A 21035-nucleotide genomic window follows, 5' to 3' on the forward strand; every position below is an offset into this window, starting at 1 on the left:
TTATGCTCATAATCCAGACAGTCACTGAAAGGAAAAACAAATCTAGCCTTCACATTCTCAAGCCTCCAACCAGGAAGTGGCGGACTCTTAATTTATTAAGCTATTTTGCTCATGAAGATTGCAACACAACAGATCATTAATATCAAAATAATTACTTGCCTTCCATACCATCAGGAAAGAATTGACCTACAAGAGGTACCTGGCATCCGCTGGGATAAAGGAGCATGTTGAGACCAGATGATATCACAGGAAGTGTACAGAGCCTCCAGCCATCAGAAGCACACACATTTAGGTTTTGCTTTTGGAAAATTCTTTATTCTCACTTTATTTGACACTGTTGGTTTTGAGTAGATACAACCGTTAGTTTCTCACATAGTGGAGTTCCGTTTTCTTCTTCACCATCACTTTGCAACGAAGTCTCCAGAGAGAGTCCATCAATAGAATATGGTACTGGCCTTTGCACACCTCCTGTTTGGGACAATGACAGATTCTCTTTCGTTTCTTTCCAGGGATGATGACATTGAAGTCATTGTGGATGAGACCTCAGACCACACAGAAGAGACCTCTCCCGTCCGAGCCGTCAGCAGAGCAGCTACGTGAGTGGACTGGCTGGGTGGGCGAAAGGCAAGCGCCAGCATCACTAACTGCTCATTTGTGGACATGACATGAGAACCTAGTCATGTACCCAGAGTCCCCAAGCCCTGTCCACCCCACAGAGAGGAGAGTGGGAGGGAGGCAGAGTACTGGTAGCCTAACATTTCTAACACAAACAGGTACAATGGCCTTCTGAGAGATGGGTAAACTGTTAAACTTATAATACATAGTGATGAGAGCCTAGGACACAACGACAGATACTGTAGGGTTTTGTTAAAGTAGAGCTGAAAGAATGCATTGGATTTACCATGAACACCCAGAAGTGTTTAGGTATGTTAAGACAGGTTCCTTGTCATTTGCAGGGAGATCAGGTTAATCCTGGGAGCCTTTTGTTTCTTTAAGACAGTAGGCTGGGTTTTCCTTCTCCCTCCTTACTATTTCCTGGTGGTTCAAATGCTGTGTTGAGTCTGTCTTGGCTGGGATTTGGGAATGGAAAGTGTATTCCCAGGTACTTATTTTTAGGGGCTGTTTTGATTTGGGGCAAAATGTTTCTAAGGTTTAAACCTATCCTCCCCTCCTCTTTAGTAAGCGACTCTCGCAGCCTGCTGGAGGCCTTCTGGATTCTATCACTAATATCTTTGGGTAGGTTAGAAGACTTTCACCTTTCCTTTTGAAAATGTGTAAATATTCCTAAGCATATGTATGTGATGTATTTTTAATGTACACCAGAATTTCAGTGGTGCCAAGAACAAGGATGCCTTAATTCAGCTTGTCGTTTAGCTTCTTCCTCTTTCTGCGACTTCCTTTCTTTTTATCTTGCTGCGAGCTGATCTATGGCCTTTCCCTTTAGTCTGTCCGAATCTCCCCTTTTGGGACATCATTCTTCTGATGCTGCCAGGTGAAAATATTACCCTCTCTCAGCCCAGCATGTGAGTGTGGGTTATTGATAATCGTGCTGATCACGCTGTGCTGCCCGCAATCATGGATGTCCACATGCTAACCAGGACGCTTTGCATGCTCCTAGGAATGAATGCTGGAGCCCTGGAGCTGGGCAGTCAGGTTGGGCTCCATGCAGTCATTGCGCTCTTGATGCTCTTCTCTTAGCATGCCTTTGACTTTGCCTTGACCACAGTGTAAAAGCTGAGGGTGGTTGTAAATAGGCATGGAAATCAGCGTAAAACAGTATTTCAAAGTGCCAAGAGTTCGCCTCTAAGCTAGCTAGTGTGTTAGATCAAGAAGGTTTTCCCACAGTTGACTGACAGGGCAAGCAGCTTTCGTTTGAGACTGCTTCAGTGCTGGGTTTTGAAGCCCATGAGTTAGCAAACAAGAAGTAAGGTATGGCTAACTCTTTCTTGTCGTTTGAGTGAGATGGTATGAATCCTGGATTTTGGAGGGTCTAGAAAGACAACAGCTATTAGCACGGGCACACTGCTTAAACAAGGTCATCATTGAGGCTTTTCTGGCAATCTGATAGATACCGATCCTGTGCAGTTTTGTATAATGTCTGCCTTTGTGTTATTCCTTAGGAGACGCTCTGTCTCTTCCATCCCAGTCCCCCAGGATGTCATGGACACTCATCCTGCTTCTGGTAAAGATGTGAGAGTCCCAACTACTGCCTCGTATGTCTTCGTAAGTATGCTTTGTACTCAGTCCCCTCTGAGCCTGGGATGGTAGCAGGATCTGGAACTAACTGGTCCTTTGAGAGCTACATCAAGGCTTTCCATTGCTGACTTATTTAGACCTGCTGGCTTTGTGACCTGTGGGGAATTAAGATATGTTGTGCTTAGTTTCAGCACACAGAGTTTGTTAGGGACATCCTCTGGAGCAGGCAAGTGGCTAAGAGGATTGGTGATTTGAGCAGCGGGGCAAGAGAGAACTAGGGATGGAGAAGAAACCATGTGATTTATACAGTTGTTTTTACCAGTTAGCTGCAGTTTAAAGTGAAGTTCCTGATGGAGGTTTATGTCTTTCAGAGGAACTAGAAAAATAGTTCATGTTAAAAGTGGGGAGCTAGAGAGAAGACTCAATGGTTAAGAGAACTAGCTGCTCTTCCAGAAGACCTGAGTTTGATTTTCAGCACAAAATGGCAGCTTACTACTGTCTGTAAGTTTGGTTCCAGGGGATCCAACATACTCTTCTGGCCTCATGAGCACCAGGCATACACATAGTGCACAAACATTCGTACGTACAAAATACTCTTACATACACAAAAAAATTAAAAATAATGACATCCACCAGAGCAGGTGTTAGTTTTATAAGTCCAACTGTATCTGGATGACTTCCAACCACTAAGAGCTTGTGATTGGAACCAGGACACAGCATTGGACAGAAAACATTAAATGTAGTACCTGGGAATCTCAGTTGGGTTCTGGCAGTAACAGTTACCCTTGGTCCCAGTTGGGTTTTAGAACAGAAATTGGTCTAACCTGAGAAAATGGTCTGCCTTGCTCAAAGCCTTGAAAACAGTGGAGAAGCAGAGAGGTATCGTGACTTGCTGTGCCTGGAGTTGGTTAAGGCAGATTTAGCTCGAGCCTGCTTTCAGTTAGTGGAACGGCTCCTGGGCGGTAGAACTTTTGGTTTAGGGCATTGCAAAGCTTCATTGGTAGTCAGTCGTTGTGGTGAGCTGACTGACTCCTGCTTTGGAGGAGGAGTTGGATAGAGCAGAGCCATAACTTACTGAGGTCAGTGATGATTGGTAAAAGGTCTGATTGCACTGAATGTCACAGCCCCTTCCTTGCCCTCTACTCCCAGCAGCCCATTTTCTTCCTAGCACATTGAAGTTATGTGCATGGGATAATGGGGCAGCTGATAATTTAGGATTCTGCCAGTGTGTGTTCCGAGAGTGAATGGTTCACAGCTGACTGCTATCCAACAGAACCCATGATGCAGGAGTCTTGATGAGTGGCGGGTGGGTGTGACAGTGCATGATCTCAAGTTTTCAATCTGAGACCTCAGGACAGAATATTCTTACAAAGGAGAGCTGCATGAGGTGAAAAAGTCAGGTCAGCTACCATATTTCCAGCAGTTGGACATGAGCAGGAAAGTGGACAGTCACATCACCAAAGTATTAATATGTCCCAGTCAGTTAGAGAGGTGCTGCTTCCCTGGGCTTTGCTGTACTTGGAGCAAAACCTAGACATCAGCTTTGCAAGTAGTTCCATATCCACTGTTGTGTTGGGGAATATAGTGGTACCGTCTCTTTCTTCCCGTCACCTGGTCTCATTCTGAATGTGGGTGTTCATCCGTGCTAATCTTAGAAATGCCCCTGTGAAAGGGCTGGGCACAGTGACACATGCTTTTAATCCCAACACTCAGGAAACAGAGACAAGAGAATATGAGTTTAAGGGTCAGCCTGACCTAGAAATCAATTTCTAACCTATCTCAAAAAAAAAGAAAAAAATTTCACATGAAGAATGTATAATTCTCCTAAAATAGCTCTTTTATTGATTTTTTTTTTCAAGTACAATGTGGATTATAAATTTTTTTTCTGATAAACAAAATGAAGCTACAGGAAGTTAAACACTTGTTGAACATCATAATTTAGTACATTCTAGTGCCACATTTCCAGAATGAGCTACACAGACTCACAGTATTAGTACTGGCCTAGGAAAACTTTAGCTGGGGCTGCAGAGATGGCTTAATAGGTAAGATTGCTTGCTACAGTCTATGAGGACCTGTGTTCATATCCTTAGAATTGATCTAGAAAGCTGAAGGGCTTTGTACCTACTGTAACCCCAGCACAGAGGCATGGAGAACAGAAAATTAAAGGGTTTTGCTGACTGCCAACATAGCTTTAAGTTCAGTGTGAAGTCTTGTCTCAGGGTATTAAGGCTGAGTGAGAAATCTACAAAACAAGTGTGCACGTACACACATGAGCACACACACACAGGATTTCCTAAGAGGGTGCTGTATGTTACCATGTACGTAGATATTAGTGATACATAATAGGAGTAAGTATTTGGCACAGAAGAGGCAATTCCGAGGCTAGAGAAATGTCTCAGTAGTTAAGTGTGCTTTCCTGCTCTTTAAAGAGGACCTAAATTTGGTTCCCAACTCTCACATCAGATAGCTCATAACCATCTATCACTCCACCTTCAAGGGATCTGATACCTTCTTCTGGCCCACACATGCAAAGGCAAACTTTAGTCAGTATACATTAATTTTAAGTGCTTTTTTTGTGTGGGTATATTATTGTATTTCCTGTCTGGCCTTAAACTTTCGGCAGGCTGTCTGCTTTCTGGGGGCTTGGGCTAGAGAGAAAAGTGTATGTTACTACACCTGGGTGATTTTGAACACATTTCGCTTAAGTAAATTTTTGCTTAAATAAATACAAACCAACATGGTAGCAAACCCCTGTAACCCAAGTACTTAGGAAACCAAAGTCAGAGGATTACCGTTGAGTTTAGGGTTAGCCTGGGCTACACAGTAAGCTAATACTGTATTCAAGTGGATAAATTCACATTACTGCAATTGTGGAAGAATAAAATGAAAGTAGAATCTTAGGAGACTTTGGGTGCAGAGTCCACTCCGAGCTCATAGTTGGATCCAGCTCAATTTGAGGTTGAGTGTTCTGCAGAGGGTTAAGCATTAGGAGTGAGTGTATGGATGTCTTAGGCTAAGGTTCTGTCTTGTAGGATGCGCATGATGGAGAGGTCAATGCAGTGCAGTTCAGTCCAGGCTCGCGGTTGCTGGCCACTGGAGGCATGGACCGCAGGGTGAAACTCTGGGAAGCATTCGGAGGTAAGAGCCTTGGTGTCCTTAGAAGGCAGCTCTGATGACAGCTGAGTGACTTTGCTCTATTATGAATTCACTTTATTTTGAATTACATTTTAATTTGTTTAATGTATGAGTAGTGGAGTAGGGACTAGTTGAGATCATATGACTTGAAGTGCAGCCTAGCCCGGAACTCATGGTTCTGTTGCTGTGTCTTCTCCGGGGCTGAGGTAAAAATCCTGGGCTCTTAACACTGAAGCCTTCTCTAGCTGGCTCTAGAGCAAAGAGAAAGACTCGGATTACTGCTTTTGATGTTTGAGCACAAGCAGTTTATTGAACCTTTGATCTGAATATATTGATTGTTGGTGAAGCATTGTACCTGTCTGTCCTTTATTTGATTTGCAGGAAAGTGACTCCTTAGTCTGTTGAAGCCTGCGAGAGTGTTATACTTTGCTCAGAGACATATGTTAGGACAGACGGAATGACTAAAGTGGTTGGAAGATAAAGCTCAACCATGAGGAAATAAATCTTGGCAGATGTTCGTTGTAGAAATTAATCAGTTGCAGGTGTAGCTCAGCAGTAGAGCACTTGCCTAGCTATTAACTAAATAGCAGCATGGTTTTGGGTTTGGGGGTCAGTCTCCTCTGGGAGATGAGAAGGGTGAATGGGGAGCTGGAAAAGAAGTACTGTTGGTGAGGGAGGCTGTGCACAGGGAGGGAGGATTGACAGCTGGCTGTCTTGATTGATAGGATTATAGAGTCCAACAGTTTCTCGGGTCATAATGAAATGAACATTACCAAAACAGGGGTTAGGAAAAGTTGGAGGTGGTTTTCAAAATCTAGTTTCCATCAGTAGTGATGGAAACTCAAACATTGATGTAGCAAAATTCACTGAGAATGAATGTGAAGGCCTGCGTATGTCCTAAAGGGCAACTTGGAAACATGCTTGTACCATGCCTGAGTCTGCATCGTCTTAGGACTTGAATTGCAGTAGCACCCTGTTCTCTTCTGTCTTGTCCGACTCCACAGCACTGCAGTAAACCTCTTGTTCAGTGTTACAATTGGCACTGTGTACTGTGCACTGTGTACCACTGCCCTTCTTACTAACTTTAATTTTGTTTCATGCAGATAAATGTGAATTTAAGGGCTCCCTGTCTGGTAGTAATGCTGGAATTACAAGCATTGAATTTGATAGTGCTGTAAGTACCTAATGTCGTGATTTCAGGCTGTTGGGTTTTGATTGTCTTTGAGACTGGGTCTCTATATGGCCCTAGCTTTCCTAGAACCAGGCTGGTCTGCCTCTGCATCCCAAGTGTGCTCTGCTATGCCTGGCTAATTTTAGAGATTTTTAAAAAACAAAAATAATTGAAGATAGCTGATTCTTGAAATTAAAAACAAAAATAATAACAACAGAACCACAAGACTTTCATGTTCTCTGCAGTTTGAGCCTAATTCCTAGGAGTCAGGGTGGTGTCTTCCCTTGAGGAATTTCCCTTTAAAAGAGCCAGACCAGCAAGGTGGCTCAGCAGGTACAGGTAGTGACTGCCAAGCCTGACAACCTGTTACATCCCTGGGACCCACATGGTGGAAAGAGAGAAGTGACTCCTGAAAGTTGTACACACACACACACACTACATTTTAAAGGGAATGCCAAGACAACATTGAACTGCAGGCTGTGGTATTAAGATAATACAGCTCTCGGGTTAGCTTAGGGAACAGAGTAAACCATTTGAGGCAGACCTCAGAGTCCTAATGCGAAGGGTGGGCATTACAGGCAGAGGGGCAGAGAGAAGAGTGGAGCAGGGTGTGTCCAGAAGCTGCTCAAGAGTACAGCTGGTTTGATGGGACCTTTTGTTTTCTGATAGCCCCTGTGTCCTGCAACATTTTGTTGCCCTCCTTGGGAGAGGTACCATCCACATCTGCTTCTCGGGAAACTGAGAACCTTATCTGAGGGAAGGGCACTGGCCAGGTGACAGTCACCTTTGTGCCTCAAGCAGTGGTGCCTGGATGTCAGGGAAATATAAAGAAATAAGACTGGTTAGTGGGAAGTATGTGGTGTCAAACGGTTTAGACATTCATAAAGCCATTCCATAAGTCTTGAGAGGGATTTTTGGCAATTCTGGAGATCAACCCCAAGTACTTGGACATGCTACACAAGTGCCTCATCATTGAGCTACTTCAGGCCTTGAGAGGTTTTAAGAAATAGGTTCAGAATAAAGCAGTCTGAAATGGCCCCCGAAAGCCCAGTAAGATTAAGTAGTGGGGGTCCAAGGAAGGAGCAGAGGAAGATGAACGGCCTCAAAGATAGGTAGGAGATGACTTAGAAGGGGAGGGCCTCTGGGCTCTCTGGTTTGCCCATCAGTAATATCAGGAAGTCGTGCCTGGTGTTAAGGGGACAGTAGTGAAGGGAAAGGTGAGTGGGTGAGGCCAAGCTCTGATGTGAGTTTGGGGTGTTGACTGCGTTCTTGTAAGCTCAGGTGAATCCAGGTGGGGAGGACTCACTCAGCTTCAAACACTGGGTAAGGTAGTTGTCAGCACACTTGACAATATGCTACAATGTTATGTCTAGCTTAGAGGGTTAGTTGAAAGTTTCTGAATGCCTTTGTGAACTGAATTTTGCTAAATGTTTTTATTCTTGTAGGGAGCTTACCTATTAGCGGCTTCAAATGATTTTGCCAGCCGAATCTGGACTGTGGATGATTATCGATTACGGGTAAGGCACAGTTGAAAAAGCTAGCATGGTACTCTAATTGCATGTGGCTATCAGTGTGCAGTTGTTTAATTAGAAGACTTGTGTATTTCTCTATGGAAATTATATTTAATTCATGTTTTTCTGAGAAAATCTGTGTTTTTCCTTTTAGTACTCTTAATTTGCCAAAAATATGTTGTTTCAGCATATTTTCCATGATCGTCTCAGGGCTCTTTGAGCTCTTAAGAACCAGTTATGTTTAATAATCTTTTTTAGCTTAGCTTGTCAATTATGACAACAACATATAAATTATGGGTCTTAAAAGCCTTAAGCCCTTTAGCTTCCTCATAGTTGGGAATTAGGATTATGGAAATGCATGGATGGATGTACTTAGTATATGACCTTAGGTAGTAAAGCTGGACACAAGAGACAGGTGCAGAAGAAAGGAGAAGGGTGGCATCAGCTGCTGAGGAAATTTTCATGTGAGTCCAGTTTGGTGTCCAGGACAAAGATCAGAAAGAACCTCGTCCTTCCTAAGAGTTATGTATTTGATGGAAAGAAGTTTTCACGGAATCCTGAAAGGTGAACTGTGGCGTGGCATTTTAAGTTGGACACAGGTGCTTTTGTGTGTGCACCACAAAGATGGCATGGCGTTAAAATGAGTGTGAGCTCTACAGAGGGAGCCAGTTGCATTAGAGGGATCCTTACGGTTAGCTCTGCTGGTCTGATTGAGTGGTACAGGGATGAAGCAGAAGGCGTCAGGAGCACATTAACTCACCACTTAGCTTTTCATTTTCCCGGAGGAGCTGTGTGGTCCTAATCCATGGTTCTCACTTGAAAGAAAACTCCGTTCCGAACATAAAAATCAGGAGCCCAGAAAAAGATGGCAGATACATACAAGTTATGAAGAGTGAAAAGTCAGCCTATGTTTTCTGAAGGGAAGACTTCAGCAAGGGGCTACTGCAGCTTTTGTCTGAACACACCACACAGTCTCAGTTCTCACTTCTACATTTTAAACATGGAGAAGGTGCCTGGCCATTGCTGTGGGCTGCATAGTAGCCCACCCAGTGGTCAGCTGTGGTGTTTAACCATCCTTCTGTTTTGCCTTTTAGTAAGGTTTATTTTTATGTTTAATTGTATGCATGTCTCTGTGTCAGTATATGTCCATGAGTACAGGTGCTATGAGGCCTGGAGGTGTCACAATACCACACGTATGTGCGTACCTTTTTTATTTTTTGAATCAGAACCTTCCTATGTTATCTTGGCTGGCATGGAATTTGTATAAGCCAGGTTGGCCTCTACTTTGCAGCAATCCTCCTGCCTCTTCCTCCTCAATGCTGATATGACAGCATGCCCAGCTCTGTTTAGCTTCTATTGGGCATTTAAGATTGAATTTGATTAGTTTGCTTAAAGAGAACACATTTTTTTTTTTTTTTTTTTGTGCTGGACATAGTGTCAAGCTATGGCTTTTTATGTATTTCTTTTCATTGTCCTGGAACTCAGATGAGAGAGATAGATAGGACAGGCTCAGATGAGGGTGAGGAGTACTAAGGTCATGCAGTTAAATAATATGCTTAAAATTGAATTGAGGCATGCCCTCCTAGACTGGGGTGGAACAGTGCTGACCAGCTATGGAAGAGGAGCCTGCAGACTCCTTTATACTGGGCCCTGGAGGAAAAGAGAAGCATTGAGGTGGAGGTGGGGGGTTGGGGGGGGCGGTGCTTTATTCACTGATAGGTGAGGATCACTGCCCTGAAGGTGAGGCAGCTGGAGAGAGGTAGACCTAGAAGATGGAGGTCAGAGCTGGAACACTGGCACCCAGCTGGGGGCTGGTGACATCAGGCTTGAGCTGTCACATCCTTTGATGGATAGCTTTGAAGACTGTGGTCTGCTTGCAGCATGCCTTGTCCCATGGTAAAGAGAAAGGGTGGAGGCCTTTTTAATGACTTTTCTGTGCCTGAAGAACTCCGGCAACTCCTGCTAGGTTAAGGGGATGAAGTAGGTTCTCCTGTTGGAAGCAACTCTGGTTTCTGCATGCACTCTAGTTCACAGATGTTGAGAACACAGTGGACTATTCATTCATGACCTATCTGGAAACTTGTTATCCAAACCCGAGTTAGTGTCTTCTTGGCTTTTGATAAGGGAACGTGGTAGGAGAGACTAGAGTTTGAGAAGCAGCTGGTTGAGTGCCTTCTTGTAAATACATCCTAGAAAAATGTGTTAGCATTGGCTGCTTCCCTCGAAAGTCTTATCACTACAGTTTCAAAACGCTCGGTATGGTTTCCATCAGGCAGCTAACTTTTGGAGTATCCTACCTGCTCACTTCTTCAGGGCTGTGAAGTAGCCAGTATGAGGATTAGTTGGTGACTAGACTGTGATTTCATGTCCTTTTCTGTCCTCTGTGCATGGTGCATCTACACAGTCATATATACAAAAATACAGTTTTAAAAAAGAATAGTGAGGGGTGGGAGAAATGGCTTAGCAGTTAAGAGCACTGACTGCAGCCCGGCATGGTGGCGCACGCCTTTGATCCCAGCACTCGGGAGGCAGAGGCAGGCGGATTTCTGAGTTTGAGGCCAGCCTGGTCTACAAAGTGCGTTCCAGGACAGCCAGGGCTACACAGAGAAACCCTGTCTCTAGAAGCAAAAAAAAAAGAGCACTGACTGCTCTTCCAGAGGTCCTGAGTTCAATTCCCAACAACCACATGGTGGCTTACAAAAATAATGGGGTCTGATGCCCTCTTCTGATGTGTCTGAAGACCACAACAGTGGTCTCACCTACATAAAATAAATAAATGAATCTTTTTTTAAAAAAAAAAAAAAACCAGAATAGTGATCTTCACAGTCTGCCTTGAAGCCCACGGAGAACTCACACAAGGCTCCTTAGGGAGAGGGGCTTTTCAAGCCCCATTTTGAAGCTTTAGCTGTGGTGATATCTAAATCTACTCCTATCTCTGACTGATGCCTGTTTAAAGAAGCTGAAATTTGAAGGTAGTGTTCAAATTTAAATATTAAAAATAAACTTCAAAAATCTCAAATGGGTTGGGTTGTGGTGGGTCATCCTTGTACTCTCAGTACTTGGAAGGCTGAGGCAGGAGGATTAAAGAGGTCAGAACAACATGCAGGAGTCTTGTTTTCTCCTCCACTAAGTCAGTTCCAGGGATCAAACTCAGGTGGTCAGGCTGGTGGGGAAGACCCTCTGAGCCATCTCCCTGGCCCAGGTCTGTGTCTCCTCAGTTTAGCCTTCGGGATGTAGATGTAAAGCTCCAGTCCTTAGGCCTGAGGGCTTGAGAAGGCATTCTTGTCTCTTAAACAGGAAAATGGCACACACTATGTAATCCTATATGATGTAATCCTAGCACTTGGGACCCAGAAGCAGGACTATCTTAAATACCTGTGTTTAAGGACAGCTTGACCTACACAGTGAGTTACAGGACAGGACTAAATAGAGAAATGCTGCCTCAAAAAGAGAAAAAGAGATAAAATTGTTAGCATTTATTCATGTGGAGGAATTAGATGGGTATGCCATGGCCCTCGTGTGGAGGTGGCACACCTTGGAGGAGTAGGTGTTCCTCACTGTGCGTCCTCACTGGGTCATCTTACTAGTCCAGGGCATTCTTTTCTTAATTAGAAACAAAACATTAATGAACCCTTCATTGTGGGAGGGGGGTGTATACTTACCTAGTCAGACGTGGTTGTGTATACCTTTAGCCCAGTCTGATCATAGTGAGCTCTAGGACAGCCAGGCTTACATGCTGAGACCTTCCCTGTCTTCAAAAGAAAAAATGACTCCTGGGGAGCTCAGCAAACAAGTGCTTGCTATACAAGCCAAATGATTTAAGTTTGATCCCTAGACACCATGTAAATGAGGAGAGAACTGTCTCCACTGGGCATACACACAGTAATTAGTAATAATTAGTTCAGTAGTAGTAGTTGTATATAAAAATCAAAGAGCTCGGGCATTAAATGCCAACGTGGAATGCCAAACTGCTCTTGTGAAGGACTAGAGTTTTGTTTACAACTACCGTAACATCAGCTCTGGGTGACCCAGCGTCTCTCAGCCCCTGGCAACTGCAGTGGTGTGCACAAGTGAGTCTTTAAGAAATACGTAAAAATAAAAAGCCAGGCATGTTTGCACATGCCTTTAATCCTAGCCCTCAGAAGGTGGCTGTTTCCTTCCACATAATGAGATCTTTTCTCAAAAAAGAAAGAAAGAAAGAAAGAAAGAAAGAAAGAAAGAAAGAAAGAAAGAAAGAAAGAAAGAAAGAAAGAAAGGGAAAAAGCCTACCTTGGAAAGAGGTCAGTGATGAATAGTAAAAGGTCTGACATCCGAGGTCGCCTCCCAGCAGCCTACATCCCCAGCTGCTTACCTCTCTCCCATCATGCTCTAGTAGTGCTATCATGGGCAAACACAGTAGCTGACATGCAGTGATGTCTCCGTTCTGTCTTCCCTACAAGTCCAGAGAAGACACTGGTTGGCATCCAACAGCTTGGTCACAAGGGATTTGATTGTTGGGAGTGCTGGCGTCCTTGGCTATGATCTGACATTTTAAGCTGAGACCTCTTTTTTTAAACACCCCATAGCATCTAATTGTGTATATGGAATTCTGATGTTTCCTTTTGTAAATTATGCCTTCAGTGGCCCTGTCTTTTCTCACTTTAAGTACAGACTGACTTTCAGTGGCATGAATAAAATAAAGTCCTGTCTTTGTTACTTTGAGTTAGACATGGTGTGGTACACCTGCTAATCCCAGCACTGGAGAGCTGGAGGCAAGAGCTTTTAAAAACATCCTCCTCTTGCTTCCTCTTTTCTGGTTTTTTGAATTTCAAGGAGTTTATGGAATTCAGTGCTGTTTCTAAGGTTGGGTTTGTATTTCTCTTTAGTAGAAGATTACCTTGACCCCTTCCAGTGCTGGGGTCTAGAGCCTTGTATGTGCTAGACAGTGCTCCACCACTGAGCTATATCCCAAAGTCTTACTGTGTTGCCCAGGCTGATTTTGAGTTTACAGATTCCAGGAATTCAAGTACTGGGATTGTGTATGCAATACCTGCCTTTATCTTTGTGGTCTTGATTCCTGTGTCATGCAGCTTTCTATCACTTGTGAGAGACCTAAGTAAGACAGAACAAAGTAGCTGACATCAGCAACTCAACTGGGGTTTCAGAAGCTTAGCTTGTGGTTGCTTTGGCCTGTGGTGGCACAATACATTGTGTATCTGAGGAACCTGTTTGCCTCATGGGGAGAGTCAGAGAGCAAAACAGGAAAGTCCAGGGCCCCAATCTTGGGGTGAGGGAAGTATATATTCATTGTGTTATCTTCCCACTGGGCCACAAACTATAGAGGCCAAGCCTCAACACATTAGTCTTTGGGCGCCATTCACAATCAAGTTAAAGCAATACCTCATCTCTTGGCAGCACCCAGAAATAGCTTCTAGAAGATTCCAAAGCACCTCCTTGGGTCAGAAATGTGGCTTCTTTGATTGAATCTGAGTCAGTGAAGGTGTGCTCCATGTGCCATATTTCTTTTCTCTCGCCTTCTGCGAAGATTTCAGGGCCTGCTGAGACTGACTCTGGAGCTCTTCTGGGAAGGCAGTGTGTTACCCCAAGTCTCACCCTGGCTATGTCCTCTCTTGTAGCACACACTCACAGGCCACAGCGGGAAAGTCCTCTCAGCCAAGTTCCTGCTGGACAATGCACGGATTGTCTCAGGAAGTCACGACCGGACCCTCAAACTCTGGGATCTCCGCAGCAAAGTCTGTGAGGAAATGCAGTCTCTCTGTGTGTTTATATAGAGAATAGCGGTGAGGTGATGGTCCACATCAGTCAGAACCCTGGTTCCTTTCAGTCAGAGGAGCACTGGGGTAGTGAGGGTTGTTTTCTGCTTGAGGTCTCATTTCATTTTGGGGGCTTGGTGGTCAAGAGTGTAGTAGCTATATTATATATGTACCAGTCATGTGGTTGCCTTTGATTGATGATGTTTGGTTTTCTTTCAGGCATAAAAACAGTGTTTGCAGGATCCAGCTGCAATGACATTGTTTGCACTGAACAATGTGTAATGAGTGGACATTTTGACAAGAAAATTCGTTTCTGGGATATCCGGTATGATGCCTTAAGAGCTTGGCGGGAGGCTGGTGAGAGAACATATAAAGAGCTGTGAGCATGCTTTGTGTGGGTGTGTTCTCACACTCGGGGACTGGCAGAGCTCCAGGACAGCTGGGTCTGCGCTGTGCTATTCTTTATACAAAGTAGTCTTCTGGGTCCAGCCGTCATTTACTGTGTACCAGATGCTCTGCCAGCTGTAAGATGAGCAGAGATGAGAAGATGCTCGCTCCCACCTTCGGGCAAATTAAGATGAAACAGGGAAGACAGTACAGGCAGTGAGCACCGTTTGGTATTCCTGTAGTGGAGACAGGAATTAGTCTGGAGAAGCCAATGGACTTTATGGGACAGAAAGTCATTGAAAGACAGGTCCACCCAGAACAGCTCGGTGCAGCTGACAGTAAGGGGTGCGTGTGCCAATGAGATGGGGTGAGTGGGCATCAGATGTCCACCTGCTTTACAAGCCACTTGGGATGCTTGATGTTTGAGCTGTGTGTGGTAAGAGAAGAAAGCGATGGCTTTGTGTGGTCTGCTCAGTGACCTTTGTCCTGTCTTTAGAGAGCAGGTTAAGGCACACTGAAAGCAAAGTATTGATGAGGACCTGAATTGATGGCAGAAGGGCACAGATAGGGCCATGCTAGGAGATTCCTATTGCTGGCAAGGCTGGGAAAAGGAGAGCTGTCAGGACTCAGAGGTCCAGTGAAACGAAGCCCTCAGCTGCTAGCTGAGGAGAACAGAGGTGGCTGCTAATTGGATTGAATACAGAGGCCATATTCCATGTAGCAGCTCATCAAGTGGAGAAGGGGACAAGAATACGTAGCTCTGGATACACTTGTGAAGCTTGCTCCTATATTTTTAATCTTTTTTTCCCTAAACTTGAAGTTTGAACTTAAAACATGGAAGTTTAGAAATTCACTGGATGTTACAAGTCTCCTAGCCAGTCCCTTAACTTGATAGTCAGGTGGCCACATACCAAAAATTTGGAGTAGGAGTCTGGGACTGTATATATAATAACAAGATAAACTCCTGCTCGGTTAAGACAACAAATAAGGGCTGGTGAGATGGCTCAGTGGGTAAGAGCACCCGACTGCTCTCCCGAAGGTCTGGAGTTCAAATCCCAGCAACCACATGGTGGCTCACAACCATCCGTAACAAGGTCTGACTCCCTCTTCTGGAGTGTCTGAAGACAGCTACAGCGTACTTACGTATAATAAATAAATAAATCTTTAAAAAAAAAAAAAACAACAAATAAGTTCATTGAAAACCTTCAGTTAAACCATTGTTGGGTGTCTCCATTAAGGGACCTATTAGCTCCATTAAGGGACCTATTAGCTGACCCCTGTGGGCTTGAGCATGTAAGAGTTGGAGAGGCAGCAGCAGAGGGTGCACAGTGACAACTGTGCTGTGGTATTATCCAGTCCCATGTCTGAAGCAGCCTCAGTCAAGCTACCTGATCACAACAGGGCCTGTGGGCTCCCTAGACACACCTCAGCAGCTTCTGTGCCAGCCTTTTGTAAAAGCTAAAGGCCACATCATTGAAATTGTACTGATCCGGGGCTGGAGGACACATGCTGACCGTGCACATGAGGCCTCAGAGTCAGCCCATAGAACCCACAGAAGACAGTAAGAAAGAGCCGCACCAGCCGTGTGACTAGTTGTCCTAGTTCGCTCTTGCTTATCAGGAGTTCTGATTGGTAATTGTCTTTTTATTCTAAAAACAGCCAAGAAAATCCCAAACCAGTTCTAGTCCTCAATATTCCTGTAGGCTCTTTTGTTGGGAATGTTTTGTGAATAGTAGTGAGGCTTGGACTAAGGCTGGTCTTTTTTTTTTTTTTTTTTTTTTCTCGAGACAAGGTTTCTCTGTATAGCCCTGGCTGTCCTGGAACTCATTTTGTAGACCAGGTTGGCCTCGAACTCAAAAATCCGCCTGCCTCTGCCTCCCGAGTGCTGGGATCAAAGGCGTGTGCCACCATGCCCAGCTAAGGCTGGTCTTGAATACTAACAGAAACAATGGAAAGCACACATACATGTGGAAGCTGAACAATGCTCTACTCAATGATAACTTGGTCAAGGAAGAAATAAAAAATATTAAAGGCTTTTTAGAATTTAATGAAAATGAAGACACATCATACCAAAACCTATGGGACACAATGAAAGCAGTGGTAAGAGGAAAACTGATAGCTCTAAGTGTCTCCAAAAGGAACTGGAGAGAGCATACACTCGCAGCACACCTGAAAGCTCTAGAGCAAAAAGAAGCCAGTACACCCAAGAGGAGTAGACGGCAGGAAATCATCAAACTCAGGGCTGAAACCAACCAAGTGGAAACAACAAGAACTATACAAAGAATCAACAAAACCAGGAGCTGGTTCTTTGAGAAAATCAACAAGATAGATAAACCCTTAGCCAGACTAACCAGAGGGCATAGAGACAATATCCAAATTAATAAAATCAGAAATGAAAAGGGAGACATAACAACGAAATGTATCTTAAAATAATTATTCTGTTTGTTTAATATTAACAGTTGAAAACATTAAAATCATATTCCACAAATATGGAAATGTTTATAATTTTTTCCACTGTGCTTGAAGTTAGCATTTTCTTAATGTTTAACTACTTCAAAGAGTTTTTTGCTATTTTGAAATTTTAAAAATATACTTACTGATAAAATAATTTCTCTCGCCGGGCGTGGTGGCGCACGCCTTTAATCCCAGCACTCGGGAGGCAGAGGCAGGCGGATTTCTGAGTTCGAGGCCAGCCTGGTCTTCAAAGTGAGTTCCAGGACAGCCAGGGTTATTACAGAGAAACCCTGTCTCGAAAAAAACCAAAAAAAAAAATAATAATAATAATCATAATAATTTCTCTCCTAGAAACACTGACAATCTTTTTTTTTTTTTTTAGTTTTTATACAAGTTTTTATTTTAAAGATTTTTATGACAATCTTTTTTAAGTAAACTTATAGTTAGACAATGAACATAGACATGTAATGCATCTTAAATACTCTCACTATGTCACTATGTCAGGTGGTATCATATAAGGGCCTTTGAATATATTTCTTAATGATTTCATTTTTAATATTTTATGCTCTCTTACTATGCTTAATTCCCCAAGAACATTTTCTATGTTTTGAAACAATTTAGTATTAGGATCCTCAGTTATGGATAGTATTAAATGTTCATTAATGATAATTTTAGGATACGAAATGATATGAATATAAAAGTTGAACAAAATTTTTTATGTATTTGACTCTCAAAATACTCAATATTATTAATGTCTCTGATGTATAAGATGCATTTAAATAATAAAAAAATTTAAGAAAAAAAATAGTAGAAAGGCTAGGGACATACTTACTGCCCCTTGAAGACTTGGATCTAACTGGGTGACAGCATTTTCTGCTCAGTGACATGACATCCTGGTCAGGTTGGAGGTGGCCCACTTGCACTAGGTCTCAGGCTGCTGTCTCCCTTAGGTCAGAGAGTGTGGTCCGAGAGATGGAACTGTTAGGGAAGATCACTGCTCTGGACCTAAACCCTGAGAGAACTGAGCTCCTGAGCTGCTCCCGTGATGACCTGCTAAAAGTCATTGACCTCCGGACCAACGCAGTCAAACAGACTTTCAGGTATTGGGCTCTGGGCCTGGCCTGGCCTACTTCTGTCCTGCTGGGTGAGTGAGTGCACTGTAGGCGGCTGCTAACCTGCCTGCTGTGTGTTTCAGTGCGCCTGGATTCAAATGCGGCTCTGACTGGACCCGGGTTGTCTTCAGGTTAGTAGCCGTGTCCTAGCCAATGCTTGAGGTTAAAGCTGGACATTTTCCTTCAGAGGGAGGTAAAACATAACCTTTCTGCTACCTCTGGAGCCTGCAGGAGTGAGGCTGAAGGTCACCTGGTGGTCCTGCTGGAGTCTTGTTGGGTTTTATTGTGAGCATGGTTGGCTGATGCTTGGTTCTGAGTGACTACGTTCTCCTTTTCACACTCACTTGCCAAGACTTGGCACTGACACTGAAAAGGCCTGGTGTCCCTGGGGTGGAACGGCACAGTCTGTTGGGAGGTGACACTGGAAGGTGAAACAGTGATCTCCTCGTTCTGCCTTCTGGGTACCATACTTTTCTCAGGTGTATTCTGGGATTGGCTGTCGTAGTAGGGAAAAGTGTCTGTCTGATGTGGTGTGTGTGCATGTGGTCTCCTGAGCTTACGTATACATGCAGAGGCAAGAGAAGGACATCAAATGTTCTGCTCCACCACTCCCCCTAGTCCCTTGAGACAATCTTTCCCTGAACCTAGAGCTAGGCTGACAGCCTGCAAGCCTGTCTTTTCCCCAGCAGGCCTGGATTTCGGGTTCTTATGTGCACATGCACAGTTTTTTAACATTGGTTTTGGAGATTAGAGCTTGGATCCTCAAGCTGCAGACAACACTCTTGACATAGCAGGTCGTCTCCCCAACTGCGTCTGAGCACTTTATGGTTTCCCCTGCCTACAGTTGCTGAACCATACAGCAAGCCTGTTTATGGGCAGAAACTTTGAACTTTTTAGAGATTGGCTTTGGACTCCCCTGTGTGTACTTCAGTCCGATAAGTAGGGATGTGGAGCTTCAAATAGCAGCATGGCACTGCTCTTGGGTAGTAGCCAGGTGGCTGAATGAACAAGGCTGCTCACAGCTAGCCTGTGACCTGCATCTGTGAGCACAGAAGTGGTTCTATGAGGCTTAAAGGTTTATAGCTTTTGCCCTCTTACTGTCTCCTCCAGCCCTGATGGCAGTTACGTGGCAGCAGGCTCAGCTGAGGGTTCTCTTTATGTCTGGAGTGTGCTGACAGGGAAAGTGGAGAAGGTTCTTTCAAAACAGCACAGGTAAGATGAGCTCCTCCAGGGCATGTACTCAGGCCTACATCTAAAGCAGAGCCTGTGATCTCATCCCAGGGCTTATGCAGTCTTTGGTTGGGTGCGAACCTCAGTGGGCTCCTGGAAAGCAGTCCCCCTTCCTATTTACAGGGCTGATTGACCAAGGTTAGTGGGGCCAGGCTTCACCACTCCACAGTGACTGAGGTGCCAAAGGTAGAGCCATCGATCGGTGGCCACTGGGGAAAGCCTCAGGGCCCTGGCTTCCTGTGGATTGGAGCGCTCTACTCGTGACCTGGCAGTTGTGCTGCCCTAGGGAGCTGAGTGTTCTCTCTTTCTGCTTCCCTAAGGGCTACTCTTGGGGTGAACCATATAAGGCCTGGTTGCTAATGGAGACTTCTCCTGTCTAGTTCAGTGTTGTTACTGGGATAATGCAGCTTTCTTAGCATACCCCCCTGCTGTGGGTGGGTGTGCCTGTATTTTGCACACGCCCGGGTCTGGTCTCTTGCTGACTGAAGTCTCTTCTGATTGGTCCTTAAGCTCTTCTATCAATGCTGTGGCGTGGGCCCCCTCGGGCTTACATGTTGTCAGTGTGGACAAAGGAAGCAGAGCTGTGCTGTGGGCACAGCCTTGACGCTGCACCCTTAGGAGCACCGTGGGACCCACGGCCCATCTTGAAGAATGATGTGTCCTCCCAGAAAAGAGCTGAAGCCATGTGGTGCCGTAGCTTTCTTGAGAACTTTGACTTAAGGTCTCTAATGGCTGAGAAGAACCAACACTGAACCAAACTGACTCTGCAAGTCCCTAGCAGAGGTTCGGATTTTTGTCTGCATTTGGGTAGGAAACACTACTAACTCTGACCTTCCATACCTCATGGGGAGTACAGGGTCCCTGCTGGGTCTCCCCACTGGACACAGTGCCAAGGACAACCCCACACACCGGGTATTGGGTCCCCTGTGCTCTTCCCATCTTTCCAAAGTCTATTGTAGCCTGATGCTTGCCCCCTTTCTGTGGAGTCACTTACCCAGGGGGCTCACTGTAGGCATTGGGTCAGTGGAAACCAAATCCAGGCCTGTCCTCCTGTGACAAAGGATGGGTGGAGCTGTTTTCAGGGCTGGTGGTGTGTCTGGTCTCACTGCTGAAACCTGCATCTTCAGCTGGCCCTCAGAACCCTGAACTCCCTTCCTGCCAACACTTGCACATAGCTTTGTGTGTGTGAGGAAAGGACTGTGCCAACCTTTCCCTGTCTGGTAGAATTTGCAGCAGAGGTGAGAAACGCATCTTTATCCTGCATCACTGCAAGTGCACAGCAGGTGGCCGAGCACTCACCTGGAGCAGAAAGTGGTGAGGCCAGCCACTGCCTGTGTGTGCCGTGCAGTGCAGTGTTGGTAAGAGAAGCCTACCTAGGAGCTGGTGATGATGAAGGCTGGGCTGGGAAAGCATTCTCTGTCCTGCTCGCCCGTGCACATGGTCTGAGCGCCACGTTTGTCTGTCACATTTACTTTGCACTTTATTTTTTGCTTCCACACTGTTCTCTGGACAGCAGGGACAACATGAGTGCTGGAGCTTGGGAAGAGGGACAGCAGTCCTGCCTGCCCTGCCCGAAACCCACCTGTTGCTTTGCTCCCAGAGAGTTTGTGGCGTTGGAAGTTGAGATTCGCTGGCCAGGGCACATCTTTTATTTATTTAATTATGTGTCCCAACAGAACTTGATTGTAAATAAAGAAGAAATTCTGTTATATACTTTTCAAACTCCTTGCATCTTGATTGTCTTTTCTGTCACACCCTTAAGTAAGGGGAAAGGGAACTGGTTTTTCTGATACTTAACTCCTTTTTGGAGATGAGGTCTTGCTTTGTGTGTAGCTTGGACCAGCTTACCCTCAATCCTGTTGCTACCCAGTGGATGGTATAACAAGGGTACACAACCTTGCCCTGGGAAGGTTGCCCAACCTTTGGCTGAGAAACAAGATTGCCATGATTCAAGGCATACAGAACACCCCATCGTGTCTGTTTCCCTAACTGGGGTTTTGTGAATCTCAGTGCTGAAGCATGGAGTTTACACTCTGCCTGTGTGGGATACACTAAGGTGAGAAGCAGTGCCATGCTACATTGTACT

The 21035-nt window shown here is 44.8% G+C and overlaps 1 protein-coding gene and 2 non-coding genes across 5 annotated transcripts in view; all 3 read left to right on the plus strand.

Moving 5' to 3' along the window:
• Atg16l1 (autophagy related 16 like 1) overlaps positions 1 to 20671 on the plus strand; it is a 44216-nt gene extending 23545 nt beyond the window's left edge. Inside the window, exons 7-19 of one of the 3 annotated variants that reach the window (XM_029477157.2) lie at positions 510 to 596; positions 1180 to 1236; positions 1445 to 1492; positions 2121 to 2223; positions 5229 to 5334; positions 6435 to 6505; positions 7948 to 8019; positions 13629 to 13749; positions 13986 to 14091; positions 17558 to 17707; positions 17803 to 17850; positions 18830 to 18931; positions 19460 to 20671. In XM_029477157.2, the coding sequence (XP_029333017.1) occupies positions 510 to 596; positions 1180 to 1236; positions 1445 to 1492; positions 2121 to 2223; positions 5229 to 5334; positions 6435 to 6505; positions 7948 to 8019; positions 13629 to 13749; positions 13986 to 14091; positions 17558 to 17707; positions 17803 to 17850; positions 18830 to 18931; positions 19460 to 19553 (1165 nt within the window). In that variant the 3' untranslated portion in view covers positions 19554 to 20671. The remainder of the gene's footprint in view (positions 1 to 509; positions 597 to 1179; positions 1237 to 1444; positions 1493 to 2120; positions 2224 to 5228; positions 5335 to 6434; positions 6506 to 7947; positions 8020 to 13628; positions 13750 to 13985; positions 14092 to 17557; positions 17708 to 17802; positions 17851 to 18829; positions 18932 to 19459) is intronic. The other 2 variants (XM_021155811.3, XM_021155819.3) reach the window with 2 other exon arrangements.
• Positions 3275 to 3545, plus strand: LOC115032443 (small Cajal body-specific RNA 6). Its single transcript, XR_003838120.1, has one exon.
• Positions 12293 to 12556, plus strand: LOC115032441 (small Cajal body-specific RNA 6). The gene has a single exon (XR_003838119.1).
• Positions 20672 to 21035: the final 364 nt, after the last annotated feature.

This window comes from Mus caroli, unplaced genomic scaffold (genome assembly GCF_978045245.1).
Source record: "Mus caroli unplaced genomic scaffold, Mus_caroli_1 scaffold_1, whole genome shotgun sequence".
NCBI classification, from domain to species: Eukaryota; Metazoa; Chordata; class Mammalia; order Rodentia; family Muridae; genus Mus; species Mus caroli.